This window comes from Heptranchias perlo, chromosome 2, assembly GCF_035084215.1.
Source record: "Heptranchias perlo isolate sHepPer1 chromosome 2, sHepPer1.hap1, whole genome shotgun sequence".
NCBI classification, from domain to species: domain Eukaryota; kingdom Metazoa; phylum Chordata; class Chondrichthyes; order Hexanchiformes; family Hexanchidae; genus Heptranchias; species Heptranchias perlo.
In genome coordinates this window covers 116,773,683-116,801,102 of record NC_090326.1, presented here as the reverse complement: position 1 = coordinate 116,801,102, position 27,420 = coordinate 116,773,683, and the positions used below count along the sequence as shown (strand labels likewise).

Sequence of the window (27,420 nt, the reverse complement as noted above, 5' to 3'; positions counted from 1 at the left end):
CTCGATGCAACTAGCTGAAAGTAGTCAGTATTATAGTGCCTTATCACACCTCTCGGCGTGTCCCAAAGTGCTTCACTTATTATACTGCAATCTTGTTTGAGCCTGCTTAACTTGCATCTGTAGAATGTAGGGAAAAGTTACAGCCAGATTTTCCTTCAAAGGGTGGTGAGAGCATAATCTCACAAAGCCTGTGTGTTTTCCTCCCCAAGGATGTACGTACTTTTTGAGCCGATGGCGGCCAGTACCAGTGAATACCCAGCATCTTAGCAATTTATAGCCAGTAACTCTAACCAACAAACCTAGAAAATTATACTGGAAGTAAAAAAGCAACATAAGGCTCTTAAAGCCCATTTCTCCCACACACCCCAACCAATTTATCCAATCTTCTGAAGAAAGTGTCTGCAAAGTTTCTCCCTGCCCCCAAAGGTAATTGAACATGCTCCAGAATATCTAATTAATCTTACAACCTACATTATTTATCTTTGGTTGCATTTGCTATTATGGCTCGTGGACAGACACTATCATGTTCCAAACAGCAATTAAATATAGAATTGTACAGCACAGAAGGAAGCCATTCAGCTCATCATGCCTGTACTGGCTCTTTGAAAGAGTCCCACTCCCCTGTTCTTTCCCCATAGCCCTGCAAATTTTTCCTTTTCAAGTGTATATAATAATTTTTATTTGAATATATTGCTATGACCATCAATCCTGTTCCTAACCAACAACAACAACGTGCATTTATATGGTGCCTTTAACGTAGGAGGATATGCCAAAGTGCTTCAAGGAGACGTGTGGAGAAAGATAACAGATGCCAAGGCAAAGAAGTGGGTTTTGAGGCGGGAAGGGAGAGGGTGAGGTGGAGGCGTTCGTGGAGCTAATTTCAGAGAGTGAGGTCTAGGTGGCTGAAGGGAAGTGGGGTTACACAAGAGGCCTCAGTAAGAGGAATGGAGAGTTCGGGGGTCAGAGATTGTAGGGTTGGAGGAAGTTACAGAGATAGGAAGAGATGAACCCATAAAAGGATTTGAACACAAGGATGAGAATTTTAAATTTGAGGTGTTAAGGACTGAGAGCCAATGCAGATCAGCGAGGTTGGGGTGATGGTGGAGAGGTGCAGGATAAGATATGGGGAGCAGAGTTTTGAATGAGCTTTTAAGTTTGTGGGAGGTGGTGAATAGGAGGCGAAGCAGGGGTGCATTGAAGTAATGGAGTCTGATGGTAACAAAGTCATGCATAAGGGTTCCAGCAGATGGGCTGAGGTGAGATAGATGCAAGTAATGCAATGGAGGTGGAAATAGATGGGTTTTAAGATGGAAATGATATAAGGTTGGAAGCTCAGTTTGGGGTTGAACATGATGCGTTGGTTGGGAACGGTCTGGCTCAGCTTGCAACAGTGGCTGGGGAGGGGAACATTGAGTTAATGGCAAGGGTATGGAGTTTGTGGCAAGGTCCAAAGATAATGGCTTTGGTATTTCCACTGTTTAACCAGGGGAAGTTATGGCTCTTTTAAACTTGATGTGACAAACAGTCTAACAGCATCAGATGCAGTGGAGGGATCGAGATTGGTAATGTAGAGGTGGTGCTGGGTGTCACTGGCACACATATGTAAGCTGACCTCATGATTAGTCAAGGACGGTCAGCATGGATTTGTTCAGGGAAGTTCGTGTCTGACTAACGTGATTGAATTTTTTGAGGAGATAACAAGGAGAGTCGATGAGGGTAGGAACATAGGAACAGGAGTAGGCCATTCAGCCCCTCGTGCCTGCTCCGCCATTTGATAAGATCATGGCTGATGTGATCTAACTCCATATACCTGCCCTTGGCCCATATCCCTTAATACCTTTTGGTTGCCAAAAAGCTATCTATCTCACATTTAAATTTAGCAATTGAGCTAGTATCAATTGCCGTTTGTGGAAGAGAGTTCCAAACTTCTACCACCCTTTGTGTGTCGAAATGTTTTCTAATCTCACTGCTGAAAGGTCTGGCTCTAATTTTTAGACTGTGCCCCCTACTCCTAGAATCCCCAACCAGCGGAAATAGTTTCTCTCTATCCACCCTATCTGTTCCCCTTAACATCTTAAACTTCGATCAGATCACCCCTTAACCTTCGAAACTCTAGAGAATACAACCCCAATTTGTGTAATCTCTCCTCGTAACTTAACCCTCGAAGTCCGGGTATCATTCTAGTAAACCTACGCTGCACTCCCTCCAAGGCCAATATGTCCTTCCGAAGGTGCGGTGCCCAGAACTGCTGACAGTACTCCAGGTGCGGTCTAACCAGGGTTTTGAATAGCTGCAGCATAACTTCTGCCCCCTTGTACTCTAGTCCTCTAGATATAAAGGGTAGCGTGTTTGATGTAGTCTACATGGATTTTAGCAAGGCTTTTGACAAGGCCCACATGGCAGACTGGTCAAAAAGGTAATAGCCCATGGGACCCGAGGGAAAGTGGCAAGTTGGATCCAAAATTGGCTCAGTGGCAGGAAGCAAGGGGTAATGTTCGACGGATGTATTTGTGACTGAAAGACTGTTTCCAGTGGGGTTCTGCAGGGCTCAGTACTAGGTCCCTTGCTTTTTGTGGTATATATCAATGATTTAGACTTAATCATGCCCCTTACATTTAAGATGTTTGCAGATGATACATAAATTGGCCGTGTGGTTGATAGTGAGAAGGAAGGCTGTAGACTGCAGGAAGATATCAATGGATTGGTCAGGTGGGCAGGAATTCAATCTGGAGAAGTGTGAGGTAATGCATTTGGGGAGGGCAAATAAGGCATGGGAATACACAATAAATGGGAGGATACTGAGAGATGTAGAGGAACAGAGGGACCTTGGAGTCCGTGTCCACAGATCCCTGAAGGAAGCAGGACAAGTAGATAAGGTGATTAAAAAGGCATACATTATACTTTCCTTTATTAGCTGAGGCATGGAATATAAGAGCAGGGAGGTGATGCTAAAACTGTATAAAACACTAGTTAGGCCACAGCTAGAGTACTGTGTACAGTTCTGGTCACCACATTACAGGAAAGATGTGATTGTACTAGAGAGGGTACAGGGGAGATTTACGAGGATGTTGCCAAGACTGGAGAATTTTATCTATGAGGAAAAATTGGATAGGCTGGGGTTATTTTCTTTGGAACAGAGGAGGCTGAGGGGAGATTTAATTGAGGTATATAAAATTATGAGGGGCCTAGATAGGTCCTTCCTATCCACTCTATTTCCCTTAGCAAAGAGGGGGCATAGATTTAAAGTAATTAAATTAGAGGGGAGTTGAGAAGAAATATTTTCACCCAGAGGGTGGTGGGGGTCTGGATCTCACTGCCTGAAAGGGTGGTAGAGGCAGAAACCCTCATCACATGTAAAAAGTACTTGGATATGCACTTGAAGTGCCATAACCTACAGAGCTACGGACCAAAAGTTGGAAAGTGGGATTAAGCTGGATGGCTCTTTTTCAGCCAGCACAGACACAATGGGCTGATTGGCCTCCGTCTGTGCCGTAAATTTCTATGATTCTATGTTTGCAGATGAATTACCAAGGACAGCATGTAGATGAGGAAAAGGAGAGGGCAAAGGATGGATCCTTCGTGAACTTTAGAGGTGGCAGACCAGGGATGTAAAGCAAAGCCATTTTTAAAAATTCGTTCATGGGATGCGGGCGTTGCTGGCAAGCCAGCAATTATTGCCTATCCCTAATTGCTTGAGAAGATGGTGGGGTCTTCTTGACTTTTCGTAGCGAGATTGTACAACTGAGTGGCTTTCTAGGCCATTTCAGTGGGTGATTAAGAATCAAACATATTGCTGTGGGTCTGGAGTCACATATAGGCCAGACCAGGTAAGCACAGCAGTTTTCCTTCCTTAAAAGGCATTTTTATGACAATCCAGTAGTTTCATAGCCACCATTACTGATACTAGTTTTTTTTAAATTCCAGATTTTATTTAATTAATTGAATTTAAATTCCCCAGCTGCTGTGGTGGGATTTGAACTCATGATTAATCTCCTGGTTATAAGTCCAGGCCTCTGTTTTAACCACTATTCTGCCATACCCTCGTTGAGGTACCAATTGCTAGAGATTATCCGGCTATAATCGGATAGATGAGAGTGGAACCAAGTGAGGGCTGTCCCACTAGGCTGGACAATGAATGAGAGGTGTTGGGAGGCATGATGTGGAGATGCCAGTGATGGACTGGGGTTGACAAATGTAAAGAATCTTACAACACCAGGTTATAGTCCAACAATTTTATTTGAAAATCACAAGCTTTCGGAGGCTTTCTCCTTCGTCAGGTGAATGCCTCCGCAAGCTTGTGATTTTCAAATAAAATTGTTGGACTATAACCTGGTGTTGTAAGATTCCTTACAGGTGTTGGGAGAGTATTGTGTGGTCGAATTATGTCAAAGGCTGCAGCGAGAGTGAGGAGGAGAAGGGATCATGCATCACGCTCACAATATGTCACTCGTGACTTTGGTGCGGACCCTTTTGGAGCCATGAGAGGGACGGAAACCTGATTGGAGAGATTCAAACAGGGAGCATTGAAGAGGTGCGTGGGCCACAGGACGGCCCTCTGCTCCAACCTCACACCGTCAGAATTTCCTGGGCCCAAAGGCCCCAGTTGCACATATTAATAAAGCCCTGGAGCAGCCCAACCCCCTCCCCCCTCCGGAGGAAGCGCGGCGCTCTCTGCACTTCCGGCGTGTTACTAGGAGACGGCGCGGCGTTCTCTGATCTTCCGGTGTGAGGCGGAAGATGGCGGAGGTGCGGGGCTGCCCGTCAATGGTCGATCGCTACTTCACCCGCTGGTACAAGACAGGTAGGCGGCGCGGCGCGGCGCGGCGTCTGGCCGAGCCTTGATCTGTGGTCCTCAGACCCGGGGTGTAGAAGAGTGGCCGCTCCAACCATCCTGAGGGACGGCCCAGTCCACGGTGGAGGGTGGGAGGCTCATGGCCTTTCGCCGAGTCCAGGGCCCGACAGGCGGCGGTTATTGACTGACTGACCAGTCCGGGCACAGTTATCTGACCTGAGCCCAGGCGGCAGCGATGTGACATTTGGTCTTGGGTTAGAGAGAGAAAGAACGGCCGGGATTCCTGACCGTTTACCCAAGGACCTGAGTGAGGAGGGGATTAGGTTTAGTTTTGATTCCCCATCAGCTCACGGGATGAATTTGCTGTGGAGCCATAGCCCAGCGAGGAAGATGGATGGGGAAGAAAAAGGAAAACCTTTTAAAGCGGAACGAGCGTTTAGGAGAAGTATCTTTTGCTAAAGATCATAGTATGTTACAGCACAGGAGGAGGCCATTTGGCCCATCGTGCCTGTGCCGGCTCTTTGAACGAGCTATCCAATTAGTCCCACTCCCCCTGATCTTTCCCCATAGCCCTGCAATTTTTCTTCCCTTCAAGTATTTATCCAATTCCCTTTTGAAAGTTACAATTGAATCTGCTTCCACCACCCTTTCAGGCAGTGCATTCCAGATCACAACAACTCACTGTGTAATATTTTTTTTCCACCTGCTGCCTCTGGTTCTTTTGCCGATTATCGTAAATCGATGTCCTCTGGTTACTGACCCTTCTGCCACTGGAAACAGTTTCTTCTTCTTTACTCTATCAAAACTGTTCATCATTTTGAACACGTCTATCAAATCTCCCCTGAACCTTCTCTGCTCTAAGGAGAACAACCTCAGCTTCTCCACATAACTGAAGTCCCACGTCCCTGGTACCATTCCAGTAAATCTCTTCTGCACCCTCTCCAAGGCTTTGACATCCTTCCTAAAGTGTGATGCTTAGAATTGGCCACAATACTCCAGCTGAGGCCTAACCAATGTTTTATAAAGGTTTAGCATAACTTCTGTACTTTTATACTCTATGCCTCTATTTATAAAGCTCAGGATGCCTTTTTAACAGCTTTTGCAACTTGCCCTGCCACCTGCATTGTGTACGTACACCCCCAGGTGTCTCTGTTCCTACACCCCCTTTAAAATTGTACCATTTGGTTTATATTGCCTCTCCTCATTCTACCCACCAAACTGAATCACTAAACATTTCTCTGTGTTAAATTTCATCTGCCATGTGTTTTCCCATTTCACCGGTCTGTCTATGTCCTCCTGAAGTCTGTTACTAACCTCCTCAATGTTTACTAGATTTCCGAGTTTCATGTCATCTGCAAACTTTAAAATTATGCCCTGTATACCCAAGTTCAGGTCATTAATATATATCAAAAAGAGCAGTGGTCCTAATACTGACCCCTGGGGAATACCATTGTATAATTTCTTCCAGTCTGAAAAACAACTATTCATTGCTACTCTCTGCTTTCTGTCCCTTAGCCAATTTTGTAACCACGCAGCCACTGCCCCTTTAATCCCATAGGCTTCAATTTTGCTAAGAAGTTTATTATGGGGTACCCCAATGTCTGTATGTATGTATGTTAATATATTTTTATGTATCAGATTTTTTTTCAAATGATAACAGTTCCTGCCCCTAAGATACTTCCTTGCTCTAACTGGGTGGAGCCTTTTGCTGCAGTAGTTCCAATGAGGCTGATGGAGTTCTTAATCACACCATTGTCTGGCAAAACTCAGTTATTTACAGGTGTTGGGTGGGCTCTCAAGCCAGTCTGAAGTTGGGTCCTGGGCAGCTGCTCCTTGTTTTTAAAACTGTAATGAATAACTTTTCAAGTCTGAATGTATTGTTCCTATTTACTTATTGGTTTCTGTTAACCATATGGCATTATCGGCAAAATGGTTAGCAGGAAGTAATCATGTCACATTTCACAATAAAAGCAGAAGGCAGATATTATAGTCCCAAACCATTACCAGCACTAGCTGACTGAAAAAATGGGAGCAGTGGTTATGATCTGAAGTTATTGAAATCAGTGTTGAGTCCGGAAGGTTGTAAAGTGCCTAAACGAAAGATGAGGTGCTGTTCCTCGAGCTTACGTTGAGCTTCATTGGAACAGTGTAAGAGGCCGAGGACAGAGAGGTCAGAGTAGGAGTGGGAAGGGGAATTAAAATGGCAAGTGACCAGCAGGTCAGGGTCATGCTTGTGGACAATGCAGAGGTGTTCAGCAAAGCGATCACCCAGCCTGCGATTGGTCTCCCCAATGTAGAGGAGACCGCATTGTGAGCAGTGAATACAGTATACTAAATTGAAAGAAGTATAAGTAAATCGCTGTTTCACCTGGAAGGAGTGTTTGGGGCCCTGGACAGTGGGAAGGGAGGAGGTGAAGGGGCAGGTGTTGCATCTTCTGCGCTCGCACGGGAAGGTGCCGTGGGGAGGAGAGCGGGTATTGGGGGTGATGGAAGAGTGGACCAGGGTGTCGCGGAGGGAGCGGTCCCTTTGGAATGCTGAAAGGAAGATGTGTTTGGTGCTGGTGTCGCGCTGGAGGTGGCGGAAATGGCAGAGGATGATACGTTGAATGTGGATGCTGGTGAGGTGGAAGGTGAGGACAAAGGGGACCCCATCATGGTTCTGGGAGGGAAGGGAAGGGGTGAGGGAGGGAAATAGGATGGACACGGTCAAGAGCCATGTCAACTACAATGGAGGGTATCGTCAGAACAGATGCGACGGAGACGGGGAAACTGGGAGAAGGGAATAGAGTTCTTACAGGAAGCGGGGTGGGAGGAAGTGTAATCAAGGTAGCTGTGGGAGTCGGTGGGCTTATAATAGATATTGGTTGACAGCCTATCCCCAGAAATGGAGATAGAGAAGTCGAGGAAGGGAAGATTTGGAGATGGACATTGCCTTCATATGATCCATCTCCGACTCTTCCCTTCCCTTCCTTGACTTCTCTATCTTCCTTGACTTCAGATCATAACCACTGCTCCTATTTTTTCGGTCAGCTAGTGCTGGTAATGATCAATCTTTTGTTTTTTAACCTGTCTCAATACCACCTTCCTTGCCTTGCACCATCATCCCTTTTGTCATTTAATCAGTGTGCCCTCCACCCTATCAGAGACCTTCCCTTTTTGTTCTTTCCTCCCCTCCCTCCCCCATTTCCCTGGCTCTGTACTTGCTCAAATATTTTAACTCTTAACATCTTCCAGTTCTGATGAAAGGTCTTTGACCTGAAACATTAACTCTGTTCCTTTCTCCACAGATGCTGCCTCACTTGCTGAGCTTCTCCAGCATTTTCTGTTTTTATTTCAGATTTCTAGCATCTGCAGTATTTTGCTTTAGATATTGTATGAGATTCTTCTCTATCTTCCTACTAAGTCTGTAAGATCTCTGTAGAACTGGAGGATCAAAGAGATTGCAATGTGTGAATGAAGTGCAGACTTCAATAAGGATAGAAAAGGAAGTAATATGGAAAAAAAACACATGGTTACAGATCAAAGATTGGTGTGGGAGAAGTGGGTTTCGATTCATGGGGCACTGGCACCAGTACTGGGGAAAGAGAGAGCTGTTCCGTTGGGACAGGCATCATCTGAACCATGCTGGAACCAGTGTTCTGGCGAACCGAATAACTAGGGCGGTTGAGAAGGCTTTAAACTAAATAGAGGTGGGGGAGAGTTCAGGTGGGGTGAAGTTTAGATTGATAAAGAGAAAAGACAAGAAAGTAGTACAGGAAAGTGATGGGGGTAATGATAAACAGTGTGTGTCAGGAAGGGACAGAGTGTACAAACATAGGAGTGCACTAGCATATGGGGCCGGGGTAGGAAAGAATGGTAAAAAGACAAAATTAAAAGTTAGCTTATCTGAATGCACGCAGCATTCGTAATAAAATAAATGAATTGACGGCACAAATAGAAACAAATGGGTATGATCTCGTGGCCATTACAGAGACGTGGTTGCAAGATGACCAAGGTTGGGAGCTAAATATTCAGGGTTATTTAACATTTCGGAAGGATATGAAAAAAGGTAAAGGTGGTGGGGTAGCTCTGTTAATAAAGGATGAAATTGGTATAAGAGTGAGAAATGATCTTCGCTCAGAAGATCAAGATGTTGAATCAATTTGGGTGGAGGTAAGAAATAGCAAGGGAAAGAAATCACTGGTGGGAGTATTATATAGGGCTCCTAACAGTAGCTACACTGTAGGGCAAAATATAAATCAGGAACTAAGGGGGGCTGGTAAAAAAGGTAATGCAATAATCATGGGTGATTTTAACTTTCACATAGATTGGACAAATCAAATTGGCAAAAGTAGCCCTGAGGAGGAATTCATAGAGGTATTAGGGACTGTTTCTTCGACCAATACGTCGGGGAACCAACCAGGGAACATTTTGGATCTGGTAATGGGTAACGAAACAGGATTAATTGATGATCTCAAAGTAAAGGATCCCTTGGGAAGCAGTGATCATAACATGATAGAATTTCACACCCAGTTTGAAAGCGAGGACCTTGGGTCTGAAACGACTGTATTAAACTTGAATGAGGCGGAATTGACAAAAGTGGACTGGGTAAACAGATTAGATGGTATGATGGTGGATAAGCAGTGGCAGACGTTTAAAATGATATTTTATGAATCGCAACAAAAATATATCCCTGTGAGGAGGAAAGACTCCACAAAAAGGGTGAACCAACCATGGCTAACTAAGGAAGTCAAGGATGGTATCAGGTTAAAAGAAAAAGCATACAATGTGGCAAAGATTACTGGTAAGCCCGAAGATTGGGAAAACTTTAAAAACCAGCAAAGGATGACTAAAATAATAATAAAGAGGGAGAAAATAAATTGAGAGTAAACTAGCAAGAAATATAAAAACTGACAAGAAAAACTTCTACATGTATATAAAAAGGAAGAGGGTAGCTAAAGTAAACATTGGTCCCCTAGAGGATGAGACTAGGGAAATAATAATGGAAAACAAGGAAATGGCAGAGGAATTGAACAGATTTTATATCTGTCTTCACAGTAGAAGACACTAATAATATACCAATAATAGTAGATAATCAAGGGGCAAAGGGGAAGGAGGAACTAAAAACAATCACTATCACTAGAGAAAAAGTACTAGGTAAACTAATGGGTTTAAGGCTGACAAGTCCCCTGGACCTGATGGCATGCATCCGAGGGTCTTAAAGGAAGTGGCTACGGAGATAGTGGATGCATTGGTTGTAATCTTCCAGAATTCACTAGATTCTGGAAAGGTCCCAGTGGATTGGAAAACCGCAAACTTAACACCCCTATTCAAGAAGGGAGTGGGACAGAAAGCAGGTATCTACAGATCAGTTAGCCTTATATCTGTCATTGGGAAAATACTAGAATCCATTATTAAGGAAGTACTATCAGGACATTTGGAGACTCATAATACAATCAAGGAGAGTCAACATGGTTTTATGAAGGGGAAAGTGTGCCTGACAAATTTATTAGAGTTCTTTGAGGAAGTAACTGGTAGGGTGGATAAAGAGGAACCAATGGATGCAATATATTTGGATTTCCAAAAGGCATTTGATAAGGTGTCACATAAAAGGTTACTGCACAAGATAAGAGTTCATGATGTTGGAGGTAATATACTGGCATGGATAGAGGATTGGCTAACAGACAGAAAGCAAAGAGTCGGGATAAAAAGGTCATTTTCAAAATGGCAGTCTGTAACTAGTGGGATGCCGCAGGGATCAGTGCTGGGGCCTCAACTATTTACAATGTATGTTAGTGACTTGGATGAAGGAACAGAGTGTATTGTGGCCAAATTTGCTGATGATACGAAGATAGGTGGAAAAGCAACTTGCGAGGAAGACACAAAGGGGCCGATTTTAGGGTCGGGTTTCCTGCGGGTTTCCAGCGGGGGGGCCCCGAAAATCCCGATATGCGGTCACGTGACCGGATCACGCCGCGATCCCGACCACTTCCGGGTTCCCCGATGACGTGCGGGGCTGCGTGCGTGGCCGCCGCTGGTGGGAATCCCGCAGGCAATTAAAGCCAGCGGGGTTCCACTTGAGAGTACTTACCTTGCTTGTTGAGGTCAGTTAATGAGCTGAATCAGCTGTCAAAAGAGGAAGTGTGGGATTTTACCTGCATCGCAGAGTGTTTCAGACACTGGGGGAAACAGTCTCCCTCTAACCAGACGTGTTGCAGCCAGCAGCCTGTGGCAGGTGCCAAGGTGCACTCCACGGGGGAGAGCCCTCACCCACGCAGGAGGCCACCGCGTCACATAGGGCAACCCCTGCCCCCCACCACCCCCCGCCAAGCCAGAGGACAGACCGACATGAAACCGCAGCCCCAGTCCGAGGAACCACCCACCTACCCTGCACAACCCCTCAGACCAACACCTGCCAGATGGGTGGTGCGTGGACACCCTCGGAGGACGAACAGCATGACCAGCCTCGCAGTCCACGCCGTCCGCCGCAGAGACGTGGAGCCCCCCAACACGGTGTTGTTGCACGCCCACCTGCACAGCAGGAGGGAGGGCTACCGCAGAGAGAGACGCATTGCAGAGGACACTACCCTCGCCACAGGGTCCACAGACCGAGGCGCAGCTCCCCGGACCTCTCCGAGCAGCAGTGCACACGGAGGCACAGATTCGTTCGACATGTAGTCGTGGAGATCTGCAGGCTCTTTCATGCCGAGCTGCTCCTGGCTGGCCCCAGCACCAACTGCTTACCTGTCGCTGTCAAAGTCACCACTGCCCTCCACAACTTCTCCTCCGCATCCTTCCAGGGTGCAGCCGGCTACACCGCCGATGTCTCTCAGTCGTCTGCGCGGAAGAGCCCTGCAAATACACCTGCACCTACTCTGCAGTAACACGATGGGTGGCATCAGTGGTGGGTCCTCATAGTGATACCCAGGAGCGGGCATTATTGGACACAACAGACAGGATTCGCGGAGACATGGCAGTGGTGGTGCCAATATAATGTGTGCTGTTTGTTGCTCTGAAATTCAATATAGGTAACACCCATAGCAAACCCTCCGACACCCTTGTGCACCCCCTTCATGCTCATGAAACATTTGCCTTATGCTGCCTACTGCACATATGTGATGCATGCCCTGTGGCTGCAGCACAGGTGGTGGCAGGTTGAGTGAGGCTGGCCGTGAGGGAGATGCACGAGAGGGTGAGTATGGGATAGAGCCATGAGATTGTATGAGGATTGGGTCGCGTGTTAGTGGCAGGATGAGTACTGGCGAGGTGAGTAGGTGGAGGTAAGATGAGGATGGGGTTTGAGTGGGTATGAGGGGTGATGTGACAGAGTAGTGTTGGCGGTGCCGAAGGAGATGTGGGGTGGGGGCAGTGTTGTGGCAGACGGAGTGTAGGGGAAAGACTTTGTGTTCTCACTGTGGCTGACCTACTGAGGTCATTGCAGCGCCTCCTGCACTGTATGCAGGTGGGCGATATGTTGGTGGCGCCGGTGACCCCCTCTGCCACCTCGAGCAAGGCCTTCTTGGTGGCAGAGGCTGGCCGCTTCCTCCCGCCCGCCGGGTGGAAGATCTCTGTCTTCGCCCTCCTCCTCACCCCATCTGATGATACCTGGGGTGAGGCATCATTAAACTGGGAGCAGCCTTCCCCCTGGGCTGCTCCATGCTGTAATTTGTTCCATCGGTTGCAGCATCTGTCAGTGGAAGACTGCCCCTTTAAATAGAGCGCCTCCAGCTGACAGATCGTACTGCGCATGCGCAGCCCACCCGACGCGCAGACCAGCAGCGCGGACCCCGGAGGAGCAGGTAATTGATTCCTATTAGTGTGTTGCCTGCTACGATCGCGCGGGCAACCCACTAATTTCACCGAGTGTGTTGACCACGCTCCCGAAACCCAACCCGCCGGAAACCCGCAGGCCTGGTAACATCGAGCCCAAAGTGTCTGCAAAGGGATATTGATAGGTTAAGCGAATGGGCAAAAATTTGGCAGATGGAATATAATGTGGGAAAATGTGAAGTCATCCATTTTGGGAGGAAAAATAAAAAAGCAAAATATTATTTGAATGGAGAAATACTACAAAATGCTGCGGTACAGAGGGATCTGGGTGTCCTCGTACATGAAACACAAAAAGTCAACATACAGATGCAGCTGGTAATCCGGAAGGCAAATGTAATATTGGCCTTTATTTCTAGGAGGATGGAGTATAAAAGCAGGGAAGTCAGGCTACAACTGTACAGGGTGTTGGTGAGACCACACCTGGAGTACTGCGTACAGTTCTGGTGCCCCTATTTAAGGAAGGATATACTTGCATTGGAGGCAGTTCAGAGAAGGTTCACTAGGTTGATTCCGGGTATGGAAGGGTTGTCTTATGAGGAAAGATTGAACAGGTTGGGTCTATACTCATTGGAGTTTAGAAGAATAAGAGGAGATCTTATTGAAACATACAAGATTCTGAGGGGACTCGATAGGGTAGATGCTGAGAGGATGTTAACCCTCATTGTGGAATCTAAAACTAGGGGGCATTGTCTCAGAATAAGGGATTGCCCGTTTAAGATGGAAATGAGGAGGAATTTCTTCTCCCAGAGGGTCATGAATCTTTGGAATTCTTTACCCCAAAAAGCTGTGGAGGCTGAGTCATTGAATACATTCAAGGCTGAGTTAGATAACTTTTTGATCAGCAAGGGAGTTAAAGGATATGGAAAAGGCGGGAAAGTGGAGTTGAGGTAAAAATCAAATCAGCCATGATCTCATTAAATGGTGGAGCAGGCTCAAAGGGCCAAATGGCCTACTCCTGCTCCTATCTCTTATGGTCTTATGGTCACATAGGAGAAGAAATGAGCACATATAGCAGACAGGAAAATACAAGATCATTTTAAGAAGGAGAGAAAACTAGACAATGAAATATAGTAATTTTACGGTGTGTATAAGGCGATAATTTTTTTAAAAAATGTAGTCTGATATGTTAATTGCATTAATGACCCAATACTTTAAGTGAAAATAATAGGGACATTCTCATAATTTCTAACATAGTTTATCTTTTGTTCTAGATGTTAAAGGCAAACCCTGTGAAGATCATTGTATCTTACAACATTCTAATAGGTAGGTGCATACGATACCTTGTATAGAAAATTACTAATTTATTTTTGATAGAGAATAATGGTATTTTGCGCACTCTTGCAGCTTACAATAATCATTAAAGCCCTCAATGGAGCAAGCTTGAAATCAGTGGTGGCACTTTATTGTATCAGTGTTGACACTGTGAGCCACCTGTATTTTTGCAACTTCCGTATGCCATGTCTTGCAGCCTTTTGTTATCACTGATGCTGACTCAAGCAATAGCAAGATAATGTGATGCCAGGTTGCATGATAGAAATGCCTTACAATATTACCGAATCTTTGAATGTACATAGAACTGTGTAATGTCATCTTTGTTGGTATAAACTATTTTAATTTTATGTTGGGGTGTGTGTTACTCAGGTATTGGTCAGTGTCACAGATTTTAAATTTTGCTTTCTTTCATTGTTAATTAATGAAGCAGCTGTTGTCCCTTGATCCAAAATCAGATTGTTTCACTGACTTAAATTGCTGATGTCTATAAAGATGTAGTCATGATGTGGAGATGCCGGTGATGGACTGGGGTTGACAATTGTAAACAATTTTACAACACCAAGTTATAGTCCAGCAATTTTATTTTAAATTCACAAGCTTTCGGAGGCTTCCTCCTTCCTCAGGTAAATGTTCAGGAGCTCCTCGAAGCCTACGCATTTATACATATAGAACAATACATGGTGTTTACAGAATGCCCCTGCAACTGCCCGTTGCCAAGGCAATCACCGTGTTCAGACAGAGAGGTGTCACCTGCAGAACCCCCGAATACACATTCAACAAAAAAACAAACAGGAAAAAAAACAGAGAGAGGCAGAAACATCCGGAAGGCAGAGAAAGCCAGGTCATTTGCTGGCTTTCTCTGCCTTCCGGATGTTTCTGCCTCTCTCTTTTTTTTCCTGTTTGTTTTTTTGTTGAATGTGTATTCGGGGGTTCTGCAGGTGACACCTCTCTGTCTGAACACGGTGATTGCCTTGGCAACGGGCAGTTGCAGGGGCATTCTGTAAACACCATGTATTGTTCTATATGTATAAATGCGTAGGCTTCGAGGAGCTCCTGAACATTTACCTGAGGAAGGAGGAAGCCTCCGAAAGCTTGTGAATTTAAAATAAAATTGCTGGACTATAACTTGGTGTTGTAAAATTGTTTACAATTATAAAGATGTAGGTAGCAGAGGCTTCCTATAATCTGAATGAACTAACAGATGCACTTGTTTGGCAAGATGTAAATTAAGGGAATCTGCAGACAAAATGGACATTCCAGTGAATGGGGTGAATACTGTATTTCTTTAGATGTTTGGATATGTAATAGGTTTAAATGTATTTATGAATGTAGTCTCTTTGTATTAGTCTAAAAACCTGACTTCAAAAGAATTAAGAGGCTAAAAACTACACTGCAGTTCTTGTGATAGATCAGACTTCAGGCTCATTTTTTTAAAAAGTCTCTGCTTAAGCAAAATGATCCAGTGTGATAATGAAAATGGTACAAGAAAACAAAACTGATTAAATTCATGTTGCCAGTATCAGTTTTAGTCTTTCTAAATAAAAATATTACAGTTCCAGCTTGGCTCAACTGGTACAAGTTTTTGAATAAAGCTCCACTCCAGGGCCTGAGTATGTCATCTAGGCAGACACTACAATGCTTTGCTGTTAGAATTGTTGTCTTCCAGATGAGACGTTAAACTGAAGCCCCTTCCGGTCAGGTACATATTTTTTTAAATCCCATCCAGTCAGGTGCATATTTTTCAAAATCCCACAGCATTATTTAAAGAACTAGGGATTTCCTTGCCAATATTCTTCCCTCAACCAACACCACCAAGACAACGGATTAACTGGCCATTCACCTCATTTGCTTTTTGTGGGAACTTGCTGTGTGCATATTTGATGCCATGTTTGTTAAAATAATTCATTGGTTGTGAAGTGCTTTGGGACATCCTGAGGACATAGTAAGGTGCTGATTAAATGAAAGTTGATTTTCCTTTCTGTTTCTTCATAAGTTCTTTCATAACATTTTAGTCTGGTTTAGCAGTGGTCCATCTTAACCATGTGACTGGTCCTTAATGGCATCTTTAGAATCATAGAATTGAACATTTAATTGGTTATTGCTAATCACGTGACTGTAAATATGTGGTTATGAGTGCCTTTGGCACAAGGACAGAAACCATATTGGTAACTGACTATAAGGCTTGCAACGCTTAAAGTTTAACTATCGTTCATTAATAAGTTTATTGTAATCATTCTTTTCACTATGTTGTTTTTTCCCCACAATTAATATACTTAATTTTTATGTACATGAGTGCTTTGCTCTATATCCAATTTCTCTGGGCTCCACAGATCCTTTGTATTGAAATAGTTATTTAATTCTTTATTTTTATTTATTATTAATTGCTCGAACTCCCAAGGGCTTCCAGTTTTCTGGGTGCTGTTAGGCCGGTCACTCCCCCTCAACCCCAAACACAGGTTCCCGTTCCCCACCACTGTCCTTTCAGCTTGATTCAGTACTTATACAATAGACCTCAGTCAAGACGGCATTAATGTAGCCTTTTTCAGGAAGCAACTTTTTTTTTCAGAAAGCTCATGGCAGCATATACTCTGATGATAAATTACACAAGATGATTCTTCGTGGTGCCCCCATTGTATTTGCAGCAAGGCAGACAGAGAGTTAAAGAGCACAAGAGGGTCCCTGCATTATTAAGGTGTCCTTTCTTCGATGTGGATGCAATAACTGTTGAGAACAATCAGTTCTGATTAAAATAGCCATCAAAGTGACAATCCTTGGAATCCTTAATTCCACTTTACAATTGGTTTCTTTATAGTCCAGTAATTGTGGAACATGAAAGCTATCTTCTTGTAGTAGATGCTTCCCGAATATACCTTTTGTGGAGCTATGCACATTAATAGCTTTAAACCTGCTTCCCCTTTCATGAAAGGGAATTCTTTTATCAGATATTCCTCCAGGATAACAAAATTGGAGATCATAGCCCTTATTTTGTGATCCTGGCAAAATTGGGGCTGCGTAATCTTGGGTCTGCCTGCATCAATAGTGTCAAATTTTGCAATGGAAGTCCTCCCCCTAATTAGAATAGGGTACTGGACAAAGTCAGAAACCATATTGGTAACTCTCAAAACTTCAAAGCTTAAAGTTTAAGTAAGTTTATTTACAGTGATCATTCTGTTTAATATATTTTTTCCCACTATTAATATACTTCATTCTCATGTATTTGAGAATTACTTGCCCAGAAAGCTTGGCCTAGCACACTTGGTGGGGAGTGCCAAATTTAAGAGGTGGAGGGCTTGAAACTCACCATAAAAGGAGATGTTGTGGTGACACAAAAATGAAGTAAAATGTTCATAAAGTTACAGTGGCGATATGTAGTCATATAATGCTCATTTTGGCGCTGAAGATTTGGAAGTCATTCTGCACCAAAGGATGGTGGCTCTTTCATTCTTTGTCTTTCTGTAAGGCTTTAATACAAGGATTGTAATCCAACAATTTGTGTCTTTCTTTCAATTACAATAGGATATGTGTCATCACTCTGGCAGAATCTCATCCTGTGTTACAGAGTGGGAAAAAAATTAAAAATATTAGCTACCAGATCAGTGCCAACTGTAGTCGACTACAAAACAAGGTCTCTGGAAAATCCAAACGGGTAAGTTGTATTTTTTTTTCTTATTAAATTGATTTGAATCTCTTCTCTATCCTTCCATTCTCTCTCTCCTCTGACCATAGCTGTCGAAGAAAAATGCATTCAATAACTCTCAAATACACACTGTAATTTTACTTATTTTGATCGCAATGCAATATTTTTCCATTCCTGGGACTAAAATTGTCATAACACTTTATTTTCAGCTTTTTATTTCTTAGATGGAGTATTAATTAATTCCCTGACCACCTCCTTAAAAAAAGTAGCCTGCATACTAATCACTTACGTTTGTTTCAGAAACAAAAAGTGGCTTCAATAAAATTAAAAGAAACGCCTGCTTTAGTTATGATCCCTTATAATAGTTTCTGGGATTGTTAAGTCGTACAGATTTAGGGGGGCAGAGATTCCGCTTTGGGCACAATTGAGAAATTGCGCTAGTTAGGTTATACTTCAAGTTGCCACTAAAATTCATTTGCTTAATCGCAAACATAAAATCTTCCATGAACCAGTGCAATCGGGCAGTGTAATAGAACGGAATAGTTTCTTTCTTTCTGTCCGTTAAAAAGTATTCCTTGATGCATTTAAGAGTGGTAACCTGGTGCAGTTTTATTAATGCAGCTGAAAATGAAAATGGGTTTATCACCAAAAACAAACATTTTTAATAAGGGTGTCCAGTCCTCCACCTATGAGTAATCTGATTTAAAATCACTGAAAATGACAAAAAAAAACTATACTGAACCATTTCATAGTTTCATTGGTGTACATTGGTCAGCTTCTTTAGTAAACTAAATTTTTTTAATATGAAAATACTTTTAAAATGTGCCTACTAAAGCCTGTGTGCCTAAAAAAAAAATGAGTGCAATTTGAAGAGCCTTCCCGAACCAGCGCAATTGGCGGAAGCTCGCAATTTCGATCTGGGGGCGGGGCCTGATTCAGGCGAATTGAATCTTGAACCAGCGCTAAAAATCGAGGAAAACACGAACGTAAATGGTTTAGGGCATAACTCACGTTTAAAATTCCCCGATGTTTTGCGCTGGTTCGGCCGATTCTGCCTGGATTGTGATGATATTACCAGTGGAAACTGATCCTAGGAAGTCTAAAGACTGGCTTGCAGCAAATTGGAGGCAAAACGAAAGTTTCATTAAAAAATTTGCACAGTCTAAAGCAATGTAACTTGGAGCTATGCTTCATATCACATGCATCTCATATTTCTCTGCTCCTGTTTTTGAAGGAGTGTTTATATTTTTTTTAGGTATGAAGAGGAGGTTTGTTTAAAAATTTATATTGTGCTCGAGAAACTGAATCTGATTTTTATACTTTATCAAATTGTTTTCATCGTGTAGAACAGCTGAAGCTATGCATTGATTTTTCCACAATCCATAAATCCATTTCCTGATTTGTACATGCTGAGACACATCCATTCTCCAAAAGTTCCCTATTTTGGATCGTTGTTTCCAGACTAATTATTTTATATTTGCCTATAATTCAATTCAATTGGATCCTTCATCCAAGTTTCTCAGGTTTTTAAAAATTTCCCAAAAGATCCAGATCCTTCCGAATGTGGCTTTTGATGTTTGCTGTACCTCTAATTTTAGTAATACCTGTAGATTTCAAGATTTTGTTTTTGATACCCTCTTGCAAATCTTATTATAAGGGATGTCCAATATTTTTGCCCTGCTTTTGGGCCATTTAGTTGCAAACCATCACGCCCTGTGGGCCACATTAAATAATAGCATGTTCATTGGTTTTGCAATAGCCAAAACCACATTGCTAATGCTACCAACCTGTTATCTCTGCTAAAATTAATTTTGGATAATTAAATACAACACTCCCGTAAGTTAAATTACCAACTGCATGAATTTGACGACCGGTGTCTCTTTCTGTTTTATTTTATGCTGCTGGCTTCACCTGTTTGAATTTGGCAGGGCTGGCAGTTTGGATAGGTTTGTTCTCTGCCACTTCCTTATTGGTGGTTGTAAAACATTGTCAGCCTTGGCTCAGTCAGGAGGTCATGGGTTCAAGCCCCATTCCCTGACTTGAACACATAATCTAGGCTGACACGTCAGAGCAGTACTGAGGGAGTGCTGCAGGGTTAGAGGTGCCATCTTTCGGACGAGACAATAAACTGAGGCCCTAACTGCATTCTCATGTGGACATAAAAGATCCCATGGCACTATTCGAAGAAGGGCAGGGGAGATCCCCTGATGTCCTAACCAATATGTATTCCTTAAAACACAAGACTTAAAAAAAAAGATTATCTCATCATTTATTTCATTGTTGCTGCGTGCAAATTGGCTGCCATGTTTTCCTGCAACAGCAAATACACTTCCAAACTAATGCATTGGCTTTGAAGTGCTTTGGGACATCCTGAGGTTGTGAAAGGCACTATATAAATGCAAGTTCTTTCTCTTTCTTCATTAAGGGTGAGTCACCAGGTCTTCACAAGACTGCATGTGACCCATAGACCGTAGTTTGGACATCTTTGCTATAGTTAGCATTGGCACCATGAAAAGTTTGCATTTATGATTGTCCTCTACCATTTTTAAGCCAATTTTCTTATCAGTTGATGAAAATTGATAGAAATTGTGTTTTAAAAGATGTTGACAGCAACAGATTTTTCTCCTTTTCTGGTGAATGCAAATTATTTGATTATATATGGGTGCTTAACTTTGTTTCAGGGTGGACAGTTTCTAACAGAACTTGCCCCATTGTGCAGGATAACATGTACAGATGGTGAGGAGTACACAATATACAGGCAAGATCTTTCTCTTTGTTTTGAAGATTATATCTGTGATAATTCTAAAGTTCATTACATTTTGCAAATATTGTATAGTGCATGTAAATGGAACTACTTTTGTGCAATAACATTGTAATTAGGACATTTCTGTGTGCCACATATCATATCTCTTCTTTTTCACCACCTGCCCTAAATGGATGGATATTGTCCCTAAATCTCCATCCTGGTAAAGCCCACCTGTCCAAACACATGGTAGAGGCATTGCAGTGCCAGAATTAGAGTCGCAGAGGTCTCCTGTTGGCTCTTACCCCTGGAGATACAACTGTAGCAGCTACCATCAGTCATAGAGCCTTGATTTTTGGTTATGATGCTACTGCCTGGCCCAAACACTGAATATACTGATCCACTATCTGGAGAATGGCTCCAATGAAGGTGATGTCCAGCTCAATAAATAGCTGCTGCAGGTTGACTGAGACCCTGTTGTGTGAAGGCCTGACTGCTACTTGAGTTGTATCTAAAAATTGTGACTGGCTGCAGTAGCAGTAGACATGTAGGGGCTTAATTTCCTCATCGGAATGCCCTGTTAGTGATTGTTTTCAGGGTGTTCCCATGAGGAAAATGGATGGACATCTGTAACACTACAGTAGCGTTCGATGCTTAATTCCGGTAATATCACAGCCAGGGGCTGGAGCATAATTTTGGGTGCAAGAGTGAATCAGATCACATTTAAATAACCAGGAAGTGGCATTCTATCGTCACGCTGCATGAGTTTCCTCCTGTTATGCCAGGTGTGGGGTGGGCACAAGCAGCATTCATATAAAGTTGGTGCTGGGAAGCCTGGAGCAGTATTTGAGAAGGGAAATCATTTAACGGGCCAGTAGCCACTGTTTGCACTACATAAATAAAGTGAGTTCCAAAGCAGCATCGATTTTGAAATTGGAAGACATTAGTAAATCTTCAGTGTGTGTGCTTAGGGGATTGAGGAGAATTGTTGGGAGGCCTATTTCTCACCTGCCACCATATAATGGGTACCCCTTTTATGGTCCCATTGTACGTTTGTTATTTGGAGGAAAAATGGATGAGCTACAGGGAGGTGAGGTAATGTCACAGGAGGAAGGCTCCTACCCAAGGGTACTTAGCCAACTGAATCTATTGTGCCCAGCAGACTTATCTAGACCATACCAAGCAGCAATGCCTTGTACGCTCGGATTTTCTAGGGACACTGTATCAGAGCGTGTCACTTGCTACAGGGGCACATGGACGGTCACAGCTGCCTTGAACCTTTTTATTTTGGGCTTTTGACGGGACCAGTAGGGTCATCAATAATATGTCAATCTGCAATGCCTCACTGCATAAAACAGATGATTGATGCGTTGTTTGCCCCATGGGCAAGAAAGAGCAATGGGAGAGAGCGCAAGGCTTTTTTCAGATAGCGGGCTCTCCCAAAGTCTAAGGTGACATTGGCATGCTTATAGCTCTACCTGCTCCAATCAACAGCAATGCACCATATGTAAACTGCAAAGTATTCTACTCAATCAATTTATAACTTCTGTGTGACCATCAGCATGGCATAATGCAAGTAAATTCCCACAGCACCATTATTGGCATCAGTGGATTTCTCAAAGGAAATCTTCCTATCTGTGGTGCTAGGAAGAAGAGGAACACTTCTGAATGGAAACCAGGCAGGTTGGCTCTATGCCCACCTGCCGGGACCTGCATCTGTATGTCAACGTGACCAGACATTGCTTTAGCAGATGATTTGTGCTTGCAGAGACTCCAACTCTTAAAGTGGGTTGTGACAGCAGGCACAATGACACAGGTACTTGTGAAAGCTTGTCTTAGGGTTTTGCTGCATATTTTGCAGAAACACCCCAGTCATAACATGATGTGCTTTTTAATGAATAAAAGAAGTCATGCCAGGGTGATCATTAGCCACAAAGCCTGATTGGCTGCACCAACCAAGATAGAATTAGCATCAATGTTTTTTTTATTCGTTCATGGGATGTGGGCGTCGCTGGCGAGGCCTGCATTTATTGCCCATCCCTAATTGCCCTTGAGAAGGTGGTGGTGAGCCAACCACTGCAGTCTGTGGTGTAGGTTCTCCTACAGTACTGTTAGGTAGGGAGTTCCAGGATTTTGACCCAGCGACGATGAAGGAACGGCGATATATTTCCAAGTCGGGATGGTGTGTGACTTGGAGGGGAACGTACAGGTTCTGTTGTTCCCGTATGCCGGCTGCCTTTGTCCTTCTAGGTGACAGAGGTCGCGGGTTTGAGAGGTGCTGTCGAAGAAGCCTTGGTGAGTTGCTGCAGTGCATTCTGTAGATGGTACACACTGCAGCCATGGTGCGCCGGTGGTGAAGGAAGTGAATATTTAGGGTGGTGGATGGGGTGCCAATCAAGCGGGCTGCTTTGTCCTGGATGGTGTCGAGCTTCTTGAGTGTTGTTGGAGCTGCACTCATCCAGGCAAGTGGAGAGTGTTCCATCACACTCCTGACTTGTGTCTTGTAGATGGTGGAAAGTCTCTGGGGAGTCAGGAGGTGAGTCACTTGCCGCAGAATACCCAGCCTCTGACCTGCTCTTGTAGCCACAGTATTTATTTGGCTGGTCCAGTTAAGTTTCTGGTTAATGGTGACCCCCAGGATGTTGATGGTGGGGGATTCGGCGATGGTAACGCTGTTGAATGTCAAGAGAAGGTGATTAGACTCTCTCTTGTTGGAAATGTAAACAATTTTACAACACCAAGTTATAGTCCATCACCGGCATCTCCACATCATTGTTGGAAATGGTCATTGCCTGGCACTTGTCTGGTGTGAATGTTACTTGCCACTTATCAGCCCAAGCCTGGATGTTGTCCAGGTCTTGCTGCATGCGGGCACGGACTGCTTCACTATCTGAGGGGTCGCGAATGGAACTGAACACTGCAATCATCAGCAAACATCCCCATTTTTGACCTTCTAATGGAGGGAAGATCATTGATGAAGCAGCTGAAGATGGTTGGGCCTAGGACACTGCCCTGAGGAACTCCTGCAGCAATGTCCTGGGGCTGAGATGATTGGCCTCCAACAACCACTACCATCTTCCTTTGTGCTACATATGACTCCAGCCACTGGAGAGTTTACCCTATGATTCCCATTGACTTCAATTTTACTAGGGCTGCTTGATGCCACACTCTGTCAAATGCTGCCTTGATGTCAAGGGCATTCACTCTCACCTCACCTCTGGAATTCAGCTCTTTTGTTCATGTTTGGATCAAGCCTGTAATGAGGTCTGGAGCAGAGTGGTTCTGGTGGAACCCAAACCGAGCATCGGTGAGCAGGTTATTAGTGAGTAAGTGCCACTTGATAGCACTGTCGATGACAATTCCATCACTTTGCTGATGATTGAGTCTTAACCTTCGGTCCCGAAATGTTCACGCATTTGATGAAGATAAAGTGGCAGTGCCTTGTACTGGCAGAATTTGCTCACAAATTGAAAGTATGGAGATTTTCTGTAGGCTAAGTGAAAATGGATAGCCTTAAGATCTTAGGATATACTGATTAAGTTATGGTGAGCAAAATGACCAATAGATTCTTGCTTTTATAGCTGTTTGACCAAGCTTCTTGGTTGAACCTGAATCTTTGTCAATCTGAGATTATAAAGTTACCATACTCCTCTCCAGTAGTATGGAAGTGCTGTCTTGTTTGGGAAGGACACAACCATTTTGAACATTGGTGGTAGCACCTTGAAATGCACAATATATTCCCGTCCCATGTTCTCCCCCATATATGTTTTCCAGTGGCTCTCAGTCCCTGACCGTGTTCCTCTCTGCCTTTTTGAAATGTATCCAACAGCATTAAGGATAGACTTGTCCCAGATCCAGAACTAAAATTGCTGCATTAGCAGCTATGTGGTGAGACTCTCTCCAACCAGGCGTGTTGCAGCCAGCAGCCTGTGGCAGGTGCCAAGGTGCACTCCACGGGGGAGAGCCCTCACCCACGCAGGAGGCCACCGCGTCACATAGGGCAACCCCTGCCCTCCACCACCCCCCGCCAAGCCAGAGGACAGACCGACACGAAACCGCAGCCCTAGTGCGAGGAACCACCCACCTACCCTGCACAACCCCTCAGACCAACACCTGCCAGATGGGTGGTGCGTGGACACCCTCGGAGGACGAACAGCATGACCAGCCCCAGCAGCCTCGCAGTCCACGCCGTCCACCGCAGAGACGTGGAGCCCCCCAACACGGTGTTGTTGCACGCCCACCTGCACAGCAGGAGGGAGGGCTACCGCAGGGAGAGACGCATCGCAGAGGGCACTACCCTCGCCGCAGGGTCCACAGACCGAGGCGCAGCTCCCCGGACCTCTCCGAGCAGCAGTGCACAGGGAGGCGCAGATTCGCTCGACATGTAGTCGTGGAGATCTGCAGGCTCTTTCATGCCGAGCTGCTCCTGGCTGGCCCCAGCACCTACTGCTTACCTGTCGCTGTCAAAGTCACCACTGCCCTCCACAACTTCTCCTCCGCATCCTTCCAGGGTGCAGCCGGCTACACCGCCGATGTCTCTGTCGTCTGCGCTTAAGAGCCCTGCAAATACACCTGCACCTACTCTGCAGTAACACGATGGGTGGCATCAGTGGTGGGTCCTCATAGTGATACCCAGGAGCGGGCATTATTGGACACAACGGACAGGATTCGCGGAGACATGGCAGTGGTGGTGTCAATATAATGTGTGCTGTTTGTTGCTCTGAAATTCAATATAGGTAACACCCAGGACAAACCCTCAGACACCCTTGTGCACCCCCTTCATGCTGACGACACGTTTGCCTTACGCTGCCTACTGCACATATGTGATGCATGCCCTGTGGCTGCAGCACAGGTGGTGGCAGGTTGAGTGAGGCTGGCCGTGAGGGAGATGCACGAGAGGGTGAGTATGGGATGGAGCAATGAGATTGTATGAGGATTGGGTCGCGTGTTAGTGGCAGGATGAGTACTGGCGAGGTGAGTAGGTGGAGGTAAGATGAGGATGGGGTTTGAGTGGGTATGAAGGGTGATGTGACAGAGTAGTGTTGGCGGTGCCGAAGGAGATGTGGGGTGGGGGCAGTGTTGTGGCAGACGGAGTGTAGGGGAAAGACTTCGTGTTCTCACTGTGGCTGACCTACTGCGGTCATTGCAGCGCCTCCTGCACTGTATGCAGGTGGGCGATATGTTGGTGGCGCCGGTGACCCCCTCAGCCACCTCGAGCCAGGCCTTCTTGGTGGCAGAGGCAGGCCGCTTCCTCCCGCCCGCCGGGGGGAAGATCTGTGTCCTCCCCCTCCTCCTCACCCCATCTGATGATACCTGGGGTGAGGCATCATTAAACTGGGAGCAGCCTTCCCCCTGGGCTGCTCCATGCTGCAATTTGTCCCATTGGTTGCAGCATCTGTCAGTGGAGGACTGCCCCTTTAACTAGAGAGCCTCCAGCTGACAGATCGTACTGCGCATGCGCAGCCCGCCCGACGCGCAGACCAGCGCCGTGGACCCCGGAGGAGCAGGTAATTGATTCCTATTAGTGTGTTGCCTGCTACGATTGCGCGGGCAACCCACTAATTTCGCCGAGCGTGTTGACCACGCTCCCGGAGGACCACCCGCTGGGAACCCGCAGGCCTGCTAAATTCGAGCCCCATGTATTTTTGATTCGCATATTCTCTTTCTTACAATCAATTTTATATTTTATTGTAATTCTTTCCTCTCATTCTTGCATCACTATTTACTATTCTATCTGAGAGGTGGCAAGTGACCTGTGTCCAGATGTTTGCCTATCCAGCAAGAGGGACACAGGGTGATGCATTGTCCCTCCCTGTGCAGAAGTCAGAATTCACTGTGTGACAAGCAATGGGCACAAAGTTACATCCTAAGATTGGTGCAGCATGTTTGTGCACTGTAGTATCTTCCATCCTTGGTTGCCATGACTTTCCTTTTGGATACAGTAATATTTTTCAATCTCTTTTGGTGAGACTTTTCCTGGAGACTTGATGTGAGGCAACCATGTGACAGTGTGAAAAATGTGCCTGGAGTTATTGCAGATTTTAATGCCAGGAATTGGCATTAAATCAACTTTGTGCCACAGAGAATTAGTAAAGGACATTGATAGCAAATTTTTCATCCCCTAGGTGAAACAGCCAGTGTGATACTTTCAGGCAAGAGGCTTGTCTTGTTTGGGAACAGTTCACAAATAACTAACAGTGGCAGAAAAATAATTGGAAATGACCCTGGGTGGAGGGGTTCTTTGGGTTCTGGGAAAAGGAAGTTATTTAATTATGTTAGCTATCATGTGTGAAGAACAAAAAAAAATAGGTGTTCCACTGTTACCCACTAAGTACCCTCTTATTACAGTTGTATTAGAGGACGGTTGTTGGAAGTAAATGAAAATATTCTCCAGGAGCCCAGCCTTCTACAAGAAAAGGTAAAATAATGAATGTTGCACAGGCTAAGTTATTGGGGTTTGTTTTATTTTGTTTATATCAATATAAAATGCTTTTTCTCTCCCCTGCTAATAGCCCTCCACAGAAGGATACATTGCTGTTGTGCTACCCAAGTTTGAAGAAAGCAAGAGTATAACCCAAGGTTTAATTAACCAGGAGCTGTATCAAGATGTTATTTCAAAGAGACACAGTTCGGCAGCAGAACAATTAAGAAATACTGACCTCAGTAGTCTAGGTCCTGCATCTCTTAGCAATTGTAATCCTTAAATAGTTGTTAAAGCTGTTTTTATTTCAAATAGAAATTAAAAAGAGCAATATGTTTTAAATATTTTAAAGCCTATTGTTTGAGAGCAGATGATACGTATGATTTTTGTGAACAGATTTAAGTAGTGTTCCATCCATTCTGCATCGTGTGTGATAGTGAATCGATGGTGTATGCCCCTGTATCACACTCTTGGGCAACTGAGTGTCTTTGGAAAAAGAAATGAAGTTATCTCAGCCCATTCCCCATTGAAAATGCACTTCTCCACGCACTGCACTGCCCCCCCGCCCAAAAAAAAATCATTTAAGAAGAAATCATTGTTGGCTGTTGAATCATAGTATTTATTACCTGTTTTCTGCTAGAAATACCAGATTAGAGGTGTTTTGTTTTTTAAAAAGTATTTAAACCTGCTCTGTGGAAACTTCTGTTCAGGTGTTCAATGCAAGACAGTGTGGTTCTAAATACATA

At 44.5% G+C, this 27,420-nt stretch overlaps 1 protein-coding gene across 1 annotated transcript; it reads left to right on the top strand.

Moving 5' to 3' along the window:
• The first annotated feature begins 4,693 nt into the window (after window positions 1-4,693).
• abitram (actin binding transcription modulator) lies at window positions 4,694-27,018 on the top strand. The gene is made up of 6 exons (XM_068006262.1): window positions 4,694-4,801; window positions 13,813-13,864; window positions 17,390-17,519; window positions 20,192-20,268; window positions 26,602-26,671; window positions 26,766-27,018. Exons 1-6 carry the CDS (start codon window positions 4,738-4,740, stop codon window positions 26,955-26,957), a joined length of 585 nt encoding a protein of 194 aa, XP_067862363.1. The 5' UTR covers window positions 4,694-4,737; the 3' UTR covers window positions 26,958-27,018.
• The last annotated feature ends 402 nt before the right edge of the window (window positions 27,019-27,420 follow it).